The sequence below is a fragment of the Acomys russatus genome, chromosome 18, assembly GCF_903995435.1.
Source record: "Acomys russatus chromosome 18, mAcoRus1.1, whole genome shotgun sequence".
Lineage (NCBI taxonomy): Eukaryota > Metazoa > Chordata > Mammalia > Rodentia > Muridae > Acomys > Acomys russatus.
The window spans coordinates 58783625-58796686 of record NC_067154.1 but is presented as its reverse complement, the minus strand read 5'-3'; the positions used below and the strand labels follow the sequence as shown (position 1 = coordinate 58796686).

General features: G+C 45.8%; 1 protein-coding gene across 1 annotated transcript in view; it reads right to left on the bottom strand.

Annotated features, from left to right (window-relative positions):
* Window positions 1-12749, bottom strand: part of Dnajc3 (DnaJ heat shock protein family (Hsp40) member C3) — a 39763-nt gene extending 27014 nt beyond the window's left edge. Inside the window, exons 1-2 of the mRNA XM_051160969.1 lie at window positions 12563-12749; window positions 722-832 (exon numbers count right to left, since the gene is read on the bottom strand). Of these exons, the coding sequence (XP_051016926.1) occupies window positions 722-832; window positions 12563-12644 (193 nt within the window). The 5' untranslated portion in view covers window positions 12645-12749. The remainder of the gene's footprint in view (window positions 1-721; window positions 833-12562) is intronic.
* Window positions 12750-13062: the final 313 nt, after the last annotated feature.

Below are 13062 nucleotides of genomic sequence, written 5' to 3'. Positions count from 1 at the left end.
AATGTTCTAACACAGAAGTGAAAAACCACCTTGCTTACAGATACGGACTCAGTTACACGGTGCCTGACTTTCAGGTCCTCTTTAAAAATAGCAGCTATGGCAAGGTGGGACAGTTCAGTGGATGAGCACTTGCCACAAATATATGAGGACCTGAGCTCATCCCTCCAAAGCCCATTTAAAGCCTGTCATGGTGTAACTCCTATGCGAGGTGGAAGGCTGTGTGCCAGCTAGCCTAGTGCCTACAACAGGGAACAAGAGGCTCCTTCTTAAACTACATGCAAGCCAAGGCTATCCTCTGACATGCTGTAGCTTGCCACGTGTGTCAGTACGCATGCGTGTGTATGTGCGTCTACGTGGCGGTATGTACATGTGACTGCAGGTGTATCAGACTCCTTGGAGCTGGAGATACAGGTGGTTTAAGCCCAGACACGGGTGCTGGCATTACCCGGAGGTCCTATGGAAGAGTAATCCATGTTCTAACCACTGAGCTTTCCTTCCAACCCCTCAGTTACCTCATATGCTAAATACATATGCATTCGTGTGTGTGTGTGTGTGTGTGTGTGTGTGTGTGTGTTTGTGTTTATTAGTCTAATTTACCAGGAATCCTGAAAATGTTTAATGTTTATGTAACATGTAATCCTGCTTCAAGTGTTGTCCAAAGTGGAAGTTCCACCTAGAACTCCGAAGACAGCAACCAAGTGGTTAGGGCCATGACACCAACCTACTGCAGCGTGAAACTGAGATAAAGCATCAGCCAGCTGTCCAGCTGCAAGTAATTTTTTTCCCAATTCAAGATGTTTCTCCACATCTGCATTTACTCCACATTCGGCACCTAAAAAGTAAAATAGAATAATAAGTTAACTTTCCATGAACCAGGATTTAACCGTAATAAATAAAAAAATTAAAGATAACCTTTATCTGGCTCAGTCACCTGCTGAAATGAGAAAAGTCCCAGAAGCCAGCAATGACAGAGTAAAGCTCACTGCTTCATCAGATAGCATATAAGCAGCCCCCAGAGCATACCTACGTTCAGTTTAGCCAATGCACAGACTAAGAGCAGTCTACAGAGCAAGAGTACATAGGCTGCAGCACAGGTGACGTTATTCTGCATGGTTACGTAGCACCACGTTGCTAAGGCTGGGCTCAGTTGATAAGATGCTTGCTACGCAAGCCTGAGCAACCACAAAAATGCCAGGAGGGCATGGCAACCCAAGGCGGAAACAGGCTCCTCGGGGCAAGCTGGCCAGCTAGCACACCAAATTGAAGGCTCTAGATTCAATGAGGCCCAACCTCAGTAAATAAAAAACGGAAGCATGGTTAAGGAAGGACCTGACATTAACTTCTGGTCACCATTAACCACATGCATATATGAGTACACACACACGCAAACCACATATGCAGGTGCGCCTGCACACATATGAGCACAGACACACAGCACATTAGAAACTGCTTTGCTGAGCTAGAGCCTCACGTGATGAATGGACAGCACACAGCCGCTGTGGTATTCAGCGGCTTACCAAGTACCTACAGCACACCAGGCACTGTTCTGGTTACTTGGGAACAGTGAGCCCTGCCCCTTGAATCCTCCCAATACCAGACATTCCAGTGCGAGAGAGACATAATAAACAGTAAATTACATAGTGTATCAGGTACAAATTACTGTGGAATAAATCAGGTGAAATGAGAATGCCAACAGTAAGGAAACACTTACAGAGGTAAACAAATGGCCCAAGGGCAGCCTCCCTTCAAGAGCCAATGTCGGAGCAAATCTTGGAGGTAGTGAGAAGCCTGTCACTCAGACATCAACAAGGACTTTCCAAGAAGAACCAGCTAAGGCAAAGGCCTTAAGTCCATGGTGTCCAGAAACGGCAGGAAGACCTAGGTAACTACAGCAGAGCCACAGAGGAGAGCACTGTGGAGTCACAGACTAGACAGCCTTCGTGCCTGCTTTGGACAGGTGCGCCCACTCACCTGAAGCCGAACAGTTTGAACAAGACTGACTATCTATGAACTGTCCCCGTACTCGGAATTCCTCCTCCAGCAGCTGTCCTGACCTTATATCCTGCAGTGTTCAGGCATTTCTCTTTTACAGTGAGGACAATGTTTGGTCTGTTAGTCAAGGGAGCTAGAGAGCAATGCAGATACCTCCTGGTTCTGCTCACTGGTGACTCTGTCCCCACCCCACCAGCTTCTGCTGCAAAGTGAGTGTGTGTGGTGCTCTGCCCCAGCCAGATGCCCAGCCCCTCAGCAATGTGACAGGTGGTGCTCTGCCCCAGCCAGATGCCCAGCCCCTCAGCAATGTGACAGGTGGCCTCATGCCAGGAACCACCTCCCAACAAGGACACTACACACTCCCATCCTAACTTCACACCTCACAGCGCTGTCCACACATGCATGCATGCAAGTTGAGCGGCACTGCAATTTACACTGCATTGCAATGATTGCTTCCTGTAGGCCCCTCTGGTCTCATTACCTAACTGTGAGCAAACCTGAGCTCAACAAATAAAATCTGAACCCCAGTGCTGAGGAGAGAGCCTCTCTTCCAAGGTAGCCTTTTGAGGCTATCAATTCTAGAATATATTTCAGTGTTCTTTTTACATCTTTAGTTACTTGGTTGACATCAAGTACCTTCCTCCGTTACGCCCCACCTTAATTTTTAAGACAGGGTTAGCTCTTGCTGAACCGGAAGCTTGGCTGGATGGCCTGCACCCCTAGTGTAGGTATCACAGCCCATGCCACCCCATCCGACTTCATCCTTTTCAATGTAGGTGCTAAGCTTTAAGCTCGGCTCCTCGAGCTTGCGCACCCAACACTGCACCGACTGAGCCATCCCCTCAGGAGCCCCTCCTTTTAAAAGCACCGTGTGTTTTGTTTCCTGAGAGAGCACACGCGGTTAGACAGGTAGTGGAAATGTTCCAGGAGACAGACATAGGAAACAGATGTTTGAGGGTTTTGTTCATACCTTGACCTTGAGTGGAGTGCTGAGCTACAGCAGCAGGAAACGGCCTGCTAGTAATCATGCAAGCACTAGACCTAGGTAAGCTACCATTTTGGACTGACTGTAACAACATACTGAGACACAGCTTAGAAGGCCAAGGACCTCCTATACTTGACCAGAATGGCAGAAATGATGAAAGCAAGGGCTGTGGTAAGAGGTGGATTCTTTCCAGTGCACACAAGTATTTAAAGAAGAATAGCAAGCTCAGGAGTTATTCTCAGCTAAAGTCAATCTGGGAGTTTCCACAACAACTCTTAAATAATCAATCGCCCCACCCCGACTTCAGTCGTCACAAAGCTGAGCTAGCTAAAACCAGCCATTAAACTGTGAGGATTACAGCACCAAAATCATGGATGAATCCAATGTCACCAAGTTTCTCTTGTGAACACTGGGGCATAGATTAATAAGTAACTGGATCCTGCTATGTGTAGTGGGAACTGTGTTTAAACTTGACTCTTGAACCCCAGGTCATTCTCAACAGCTTACCTGAAGCAGCTTCCCTTTCCAGTGTTTAAAAACTACAAAGCATTTTTTTCTTCTCCCCAGCTATATACACGCAATCCAATATAGCGTGTTTGTGGAAACAGAATTGGAACATCCACCTTTGTTCTCGCTGTTTGACCTTCCCAAACTCCCACAGCACAGTGAGTCTTCTGATGCCAACACAGCTGGTTATATAGGCTCAATAACAGAATTTCTTACAGCAATATATCATTTGTAAATGTTGGATATAGTCGCTAACCACTTGACTAGAAATCCAATTTGATTTTCACTTGAATATGATGCATATAGGTATAGTGTCTGAGATGACAAAAGAAACTAACGGAGGATTTATATAGCAAATAAAACCCAGGTGTAAGGCGCAGGGGTGGCGAATGGCAACTGGTTTGGTACCTTATGTACACAGTTGCCTAACACGGTTGCCTTACATGTATGAGTAAGGAATTTCACATCCTCGCAGGCTCGGCGAACACTCTCAGAACTGTGGCATGGATAGGCTCTAAGTACTGTGAGTGCTCCAAACTGATAAAACAGTGGTGGTGCAGGCCTTTAATCTCAGCACTCAGGAGGCAGAGGCAGGTAAGATCTCTGTGCATTAAAGGCTGCCTGGTCTACAGTGCGAATTCCAGGGCAGCCAGGAGTACACAGAGAAACCCTGTTTCAGGAAAAACAAAAAACAAACAAAAAACAGAAAGAACCACAGCCGGGCAACCACCTTTCCAAATCAGTGTCAGACTGGTAACCAGTACCTCTGAGGCACAAAGAAGTCCAGAAAGCCAACTCTTACACAGCCTAACACTAAGAAAACACAACATAATAGTACGTGTGTTTTCAAATTGTTCAAAATGAATATAACTAAAAATCTTACAGATTCAAAAGACTGCAACATCTATTTAGATTCAGTTCTAGCAGCAAGGACACAACGGAGAACAAGAAATAAACAAGACAATTTCCTAAGTGCCAATCTGATGCTAGGTGACAAAATGCCTGAGGAAAGGAATAATTAATATAGATAATCAAATAAGGCCTCCCGGAGTCAGTAATGTCTGAGTTGAAACAAGAGTAACAGGGGTGGACAGTAATGCTGAGTGACACACGCCAAAATCATATCCAGACAGCAAAACTGGTGCAGCAAGCCTGGTAGGGCCAAACTCAACCTCAAGGAGACTGTCTAAGGTTACACACAGTAAGAAAGAGTAGGGGGACGGAGGACATGTGCAAGACAGCGCAACTGCAAACCACAGGACAAAGGCCAGACTTTCCTATGTGACAGAAGAAGCCCCTAGTATGGGCTTTAACAAGAAACAGAAAGTCTAATTTTTATTTTTAAAAGATTACTTTGGCTGGGTGTGGTGGCACACGCCTTTAATCCCAGCACTCGGGAGGCAGAGGCAGGTGGATCGCTGTGAGTTCAAGGCCACCCTGGTCTACAAAGTGAGTTCAGGACAGCCAAGGCTACACAGAGAGACCCTGTCGGGGGGGGGGGGGGAGATTACGTTGGCTGCAATGTAGAAGACAGGCTGGAGTCAGAGATGAACAGAAAACTGTGGTGATATGAACTAAGGACAGTATGTTGGCTACATTATATATACTGATTTCATTTATGTTTTCAAAAATACACCTTGCTGTACTGATGTTAATTTACTATTTACATTTTTTTAGTTAGCAAAGTAAACTAAGGAATATGTTTTGTTTAAAATCATTACCAGTTATAAATATTTGAGGAGACGGCTTACTTGAGTAAAAGGCATTGCCACCAACTGTGGTGACTTAAGTTTGATCACTGGAAAAAGGTTTTTCTGGACAAAGGAAACTGACTCCCACAAGTTGTCCTCTGACCACCAGAGGGCACCATCACACATGTACACCCATACTCAAACACATACCAACAAAAATAAATATTCAATTTCTTAAAAGTCATGAAGCATTGTTGAACTATAGATTGAAGGCATAATATGATTATTCTATTATACATGATGAATGTCGTGTCACATTATATCACAGTATATCAGCAACAGGGCATGCTGGTAAGAGTTTGTCTTTGCTGTATAGCCCTAGGGATCACTCTCAGACCTTATAGCCACCAGGCAAGTGCACCATTAAACCATCCTCTAGCCGAGTCCTTATAGCTAGAATTTTATCTTCAAAATGTAATTTGAAATATAAATTATACCTATAAAGCATTTACATTTTTCTACATAAAATCAAAAGGTTACATATCACTAATGCAAAAACTGTGGTGGGTACTAGAAATTGAACCGGGCGCCAAGTGAGGGTGAAAGCACTGTGACTGAGCCACTGAACAACTCTGCCTTCAGTGCCCAAATCTCAACGGTGAGGACAATTTTAGGGACATGTTGATCAGTGCCCTGTGTCACCAGTTACAGGAGTCTCTGCATGGAGACCTCAAACATCTCCTTGTTACGTTTTCTCAGCGTACTCAATTTCTCAAATGAGGAAGTAAACGTTTTAACTATGAGATAAACCACTAGGAAAATGAGGCCAGGTATAGCAGTGCACACTTGCAATCCCAGCACTGGGATGGTTTAGTCAGGGGGAATGCCGTGAGTTCAAGACCAGCTTGGGCTACACATCAAGAGCCTGCCTCTGAGAAAGGGAAAATGATTTCCTGATCCATCCACAACAATGATCAAGAGAGAAACAAGCAACATTAAGAACTAAAACCTACCAAGCACTGGGTACATCTGTGTTCACTCAATTTTCCCAGCTCCAGGATGTACATATCTTTCACACTTTTACTACTAAAGAACTGAGCCTCAAATAAGTTGTCAGTTCTGCCCAAAGACTCACAATGACTGCCAAACAATCCATCTCCAAACCCACCGTTATTTTCCACACAATGTACGACCCTTCTCATGTAGCAGCATTTCAACATTGCGGGTGATTCTTTAGTCCAATGGGAGCCAGGACGGCATTCGTAGTGTTCTTTGAACTGCTCTGTTGTCACTCTCTCTCCCTAAATACTGAGACAGTCCTCAAATCAGGCTTCTTTTGTTCTTTAGGATTGAAAGCATTCAGTTTATGGTCCACATCATCCTGAACAAGCCTAACCTCATCTGAAAGACACATTTTTCATTCCTTCATCCCTTCAGAATAAAGTTTTGATCTGTATTTATAATCTTATTCAATCAAATTTCTATTTGGTTATGTAAATTAATACTATCTCTATGAAAATCCCCACGACCCATCCTATGCAGAGAAAATTATTATTCCTTTGGAGTATTTCGGTCACATTTCCATAATAAAACATGCCACAATGGGGAGTGGAGATCTCTTTTACTCTGCAGAGGCTCCCAACTCCTATCTTACCTTTTCCGAATCCTGAGTCCATGTTGCATCCAGAACAATCTTTTTAAAACACCTCCTTTCTAAAACTTCTGCAGCATTTTCCTATTACTGGGTATCACTCCAAATCCTTCAGCCTATGTTCCCTGATACTGGTCCAGGCCCATAATCATCCAGCAGCCCTCCTCACTTCCTACTTTCGACTCCTAATGCAAAGCCAAGGGGTTGTACTCCCCTGAGTATACCATGTCCTAATGCCTCGTGCTTTACACCCCAGTTCCACGGAACAGCCTTTCTTTCCCACCTAGAAAAGCCTTACTCTCTCATCAAAATTCTGTCTTTGGGCTAGGGATGTAGCTTAGAGCTAAAAGGTGCAAGGTTCTCACCTCAACAACACAGGGTAAAAAGAAACAAGCAAACAGACAGGACAGATTCTGCCCACAAATGCTGGCTCCTGTGTGAACCTTTGCTACCTACTTGAAGAGAGTAAGAGAGTCGTCTAACTCCTAGCACACTCTGCATTCCTCCACTCACAAGTGCACCTTTGCTTTGCAGGTCCACTGTCTCAGGATCCTGCCTTTCAGAATATGACCCACCCTTATCCCAGCACTAATGAAAAGCAAGTCTGAGAGCACAAACTGTCATGTTTTCCCCTTACACCACATCATTCAGCGTATTATGAATGGTGAGCACTCAATACTTATTAAAGGAATTTAATTATTTTCCTTCTTACTTGAATATAAATCTCCAGAATAACAGTCTAGAACATATACAAATATCAGTCACACTGCTCATAACTGATCATAAATGATTCATAAGGATACTACTTGTAGATTGCTGGCTGTTTTGAAACATCTAAACTCTATTTTGAGCCACAATTTTTATTCCGTTGCTACACACTGTGTGAGTGTTATTTCCCAAAAGATAAGGCTTGAACCAAGTATTATGCAATTTCCAAACCAGCACTGAACAGGTTTCTCCTAGGCATGTATCAGTCATGGGTCAACAATGAAAACAGGAAGAGTAGGAAAAAAAGACAGAAACACTAATCGTGTTATTCACTGAGGACCGTGGCATAAGAAAAGCCAAGACCCTAATCAGACATTTAGACAGTAAGAAAGCTGATATAGACCTCAGGAGGGAACACTGGGGTGCAACAAAATGCTGAAAGCAAGTAAGAGTCAGATGCATAAACATTTATTGTTGTTGGTAAAATAATATGTAAGGGAATAAACAAGGCAGGCATGGTCGCCCACGTCTTTAATCCCAGCACTCGGGAGAAAGAGGCAGGCAGATCTCTGTGAGTTCGAGGCCAGCCTGGTCTACAAGGCAAGTCCAGGACAGCCAAGGCTACACAGAGAAACTCTGTCTCAAAAAAAAACCAAAAAAAAAAAAAAAAAAAAAAAAGAAAGAAAGAAAGAAAAGAAAAGAAAAAAACAATAAAAATTCCTAATCATTCTTTAAAATTGTTACTGAGGCTGGAGAAATGGCTCAGGAATTAGGGGTTAAGAGCAGTTGCTCTTGATCACTTCTCGGTCTTGCAGAAGTCCCGGGTTTGTTCCCAGCACCCACATGGTGGTTTACAAGCATCAATAATTCCAGCTCCAGGGGCTCCAACGCCTCTCCTGACCTCTGTGGGTACAGGCATGCACATCTTGCACAGACACATATATAGGCAAAACATCCATAGACACAAGATAAAAATAAAGTCTTTCAAATAAATAAATAAATACATAAGTCTACTACCAAGAGAAGCAATATATAATTCCGTTGCTTCAGGGACAAATGATTAATATTAGAGAATAGTCAAAGGTACAAAAGATATGCTAGAGTGCTCATGGAGCCATCAGTGGAGGAGGAGGAGGAAATGATGCTGGAGTGCTGATGGAGCCATCCAGTGGAGGAGGAGGAGGAAATGATGACAAAGGAGAAAAGCAACCTGCTCTGGCCATCCCCAAAATTCATTTGTAGATATGTGATCCACTGCAGCGGTGTTACACCATTTGCAAAGTAATTACATTATTAGTCTGTACCTTCAGACATGTATTAGTGCCTTATTTTAAAAAAAAAAAAAAAAAAAAGCTGTAGGAACAAGCTGGTCCTTTTGCCATGTCAAGCCACAGCACCCAGCCTTTCTTCCACGGGAGGACACAGGAAAACCCTTTTCATGTGCCTACAATCCCAACAGAGAAGAAGCCAAGCCAAGACACTGAGTTTGGAGCCTGCCTAGGAAGCACAGCCAAGTTCATAACCAGCCTGAACAACTTTTATTTTTAAAGACCAACACAGGTTATCCAAGTGACCTAGGACGCCTCAAAAATCAAAACCAGTAATCAAAACTAAGCTAAAAATACTCAGAGTGGGTAGCAATATGGGCAGAGTATAGACAAGCCAGGGACCTGTGCTGTCGACGACTAGAAAGAGGCTCTGCACTGTTCTCACTCTCCACACACACACCATCTAGAAGCACGAGGCTAAGTGGAGGCCTTCAGGCTGGCTCTGCGCGTGAGGGAGGGGCTTTGCCACCAAGCCTGGTGGACCCGAACTTGATCCCCTGAACCACACTGGTGATGGAGGAAGAGAACCAGCTCCATAGAGCATAACCTTTGCTGACACATCAGTCTTTTTTTATATTCCAAAACTCCAAGCAGCAAACTCATCCTATTTATCTATTTCTAAAAGAGCCAGTCTCTAAAGATACGGAAAGCAAAAAAAGATCGCATTGTCAAAGGCAGGTGGCTGGGTTCCCCTGGATATTTCTATGTAAACAAAGTTAAATTGCTCATTGAGAAATCAAAAGAAGGCAGGTATGGTGGGGCAAGCTTACAATCTCACCTCAGAAGGCAGAGGTGAGAGGATCACAAGTTTGAGCCTGTCCTGATCTACATATCCAATTAGAGTTCATCCAGACCAGCCTGGGCTAAAGAGTGAGACCCTATCTCAAAACACAAATCAAAACCACACACACCCAGTTAGAAGCAGATCATGACCATAAGCACTAAACCACAACTAACATCACATGGCTAAACAGTGCCCTCAGAACAGTCCTGCCCCACAGAAGGAGGCAAGTGCAGCTCCAGGCATTCTCTTGGCAAACGCTTGCTGCAAGATGAACGGAAACCCTGACTCTGCTGCTAATGTTATAATCTACCTTGCTAAATAACTCAAAACAAATTTAGGACACTATCTAACCTTCAACCGCTAAAATACACTTTTAACTTATCAGGTTAAATAAAATGTATCACAATTTTTTGTTTGCATTGATTTTCAAGTCTTTTCAAATGACGGCCAAAATATATGGTTTAATCAGCTTAATTCAATGGAATTAAAAAATGGGTTCCCTGCCTGATGTGGTGACATACGCCTTTAATCCCAGCACTGGGGAGGCAGAGGCAGGTGGATCGCTGTGAGTTCGAAGCCAGCCTGGTCTACAAAGCGAGTCCCCGACAGCCAAGGCTACACAGTGGGACCCTGGGGGCGAGCAGGGGTGGATAGTTAGTTCTCAGCAGACACTGGACTCAGTTTTGGGAAGCATGCGGATTAGGTGGCACCACACTATGCTTGAAGAAGACATAAAGGAGAGTCACGTGAGAAGAGGGGATGTGGTTGACACACATCAAGAGAAAGTAACCCTCTGACAACACAGTCCGCACTCACCCTCAAGACACCAAACAAGCCCGGAGCAGTGGGATGGAATAACCCTATGGGTAATGTGAGAATGCTAAAAGTGGATACTAAAGGTTTCTTTGTATTTACATTTGAATGTATTTGTGTCTCTCTGTGTAGTGTATAAGCTCCAGCACCTGACCTCCCTGTAGGTGGAGTTACAGTTGCTTGTGGTACTGGAAGCTGAACTCAAGTCCTCGGCAAGAGCAACCAGTCTCCTAACCTCCAAGCCCTCTCTCCAGTCCCTAAAACTTTCTATTCAAAAATTCTATTTCTCATGCTCTAGATTTCTTTCAAAGGCCTTTGAGAAAGGAACTGTTAAGAGTCAGTCTTTCAATTCATGATACGTGCTTTCCTTCTCTGGGTTACAACAGAAACGCCTACTTTAAATCAGAAAAACCAGCCAGGCTTACCATTACATTTTCTATAGTATGAACCTGGGTTTCACATTCCCTGCTGCAGAAGAGAGCTCCTGGGTTGGAATTACAACTAACTGTGAGTGGCTTGATCTGCTACTGGAATGCAACTCCTCTCTTCCGCAAGACCAGCAAGCACACTAACCATCTCTCGAGCCCCAAGATAAAACTTTCAGTGAGCTCTTGGAACACCAGTTCCATCTCACGTGTAAAACAGAGACCATCGCATATCTCTGTGGAACAAGAAATGGCTTACAGATGCACTTTTCTTCTCTGTCACCTGCTATTTTACACAGGTAATGCTCCTGAAAAAGGCACCACTCCAGCTTTCCCCTGAGAGGTGCCATTAGTGCTTTCCAGACAGAAAAACTCACGTTTTCTTACAGAAATAGCACAGCACAGAAATGAAGTGCTAAAAGTCTTAGGATCCTACAAAGAACAGAAATTTGAATAAGGTGATTGATCTACAAGCTGGAAAAGGGGAAGCAAAAATAAGCACTTGTATATCTGAAAAGTTAGCTGACACTAAACATTGGCTACATTCTCTTAATAAGTCAGCAATGGTAACTAGGCATGACTGATGCACATGTGAAAAATTAGGACATGCGAGACAGTCTGAATCCATATCAAAGCAGTCTAGGCCTTCAAATCCCAACCCCCTCCACTTTGAGGCTGGCTTCAACGTCCAATTATCATTCTCATAATTGTCACAGTCCAAACCTTTGGTCATCAGCAAGCCAAAGCAAACAATAACCCTACCTTTAATGGAGAGGTAAAAAAACGAAGAGTCTTAACTTTAAAAAAAAAAAAAAGAGAGAGAAAGAAACCAGCATACACTTTGGTGAGGATTTCACCATTAACTATTCCCAATTTCAGTTCCTCAGTCCCTCGAATGGGATATCCAACTGTTTACTCTCTTTCTTGACAAGTGTTCCCCACTTATGGGAACGCGTACATCAAAGCCCAGGGCAGGTGTCACTACAGCACAGTAACCAAGTTGAGAAGCATTATCCAATGGGCTTTTGGGGCTTCAATTTTTATCTCCTCTCTCCTCTGACATCCAAAATGGGACAGGCCTCTATTTTTGCTATTCTGTTGGGAGTAGCCAACATTCCAGTCTGGAGGCCAGGGTGAAATGTAAGCATTTCCCTATCTTGTTAAGGAGACCTTTTATTTTATTTTCCGATGACTAGAAAAAGTAGCACCAGAAAAAAAAAAAAGAAAGAAAGAAAGAGGGAAACGTTGAATGACGCCATGCTGGGAACTGTAAAGCCACAGACACAGAGCCCAGCAACTTAGGGAGCTCCAAGCCCGAAAAGGACTTCCTAAGTTGCGCACCGGACGCGGGGTCCATACCGGATGGGACTGACTTCTGTGGCCCGGCCCTCCCGGCCCCTGGCTCGCCCCGCCGTCCTACCGCCACTCCTGCCACCCGGACCCGTCCCATGCGGGCCGCCGTTACAGCCTCCTCCCCGTACCACCGACCCAGTGTCCCGGACGCTGGGCTTCGGGCTGCACCCCAGGCCGCCGTCCCGGCCTCGCCGCCCGCGGGTCCCCTCCTCTCCGCACACAGACCCGGAACCCGGCTCCCGCCCAGCCTCGCGCCCCGGAGCGCCGCTCCCAGCCCCGGCACTGGGACCCCCGAAGCCCGCCCCGGGGCCAGGGCGGGACTCACCTTCGTACTGCAGGTCCACCAGGACGAGCAGGAAGGGGAACACTGCGCCCAGCCGGCTGCCCACCGAGCCGGGGGCCACCATGTCCAAGGGCGCCGAGGCCGGAGAGCAGGAAGGTGCGCGGCCCAGCAGCCCGCGAGGCGCCCAGCCCGCAGCGAAGCGCCCTGGGTCAGCTCGCTCAGACACCCGGGCCTCGGCGGCGGCGGGCGCCGGGCGGTGGAAAACAGCGGTGGGCGTGGCCCCGGGACGCCACCCCCCCCCCAGACGCCGCCCAATCGCCTTCCTCCTAGCCGCCGAGCTGCCCGGCTCGCCTGGGTCGTGGTTGGCGCTGATTGGCTGCGGGGTCCGACGCCCCGCCCCGTCTCTGATAGGGTAACGTGGAAGCACAAGACGAGGCAGCGTCCGCTGGCGGTGGAGCTGTCAGCGGGCTCCAAACCGCCGCCGAGGGCCGGGAGGAAGCGGCAGGGAGGCCGGGCCGCGGCCCCGAGTCCGCATGCGCACA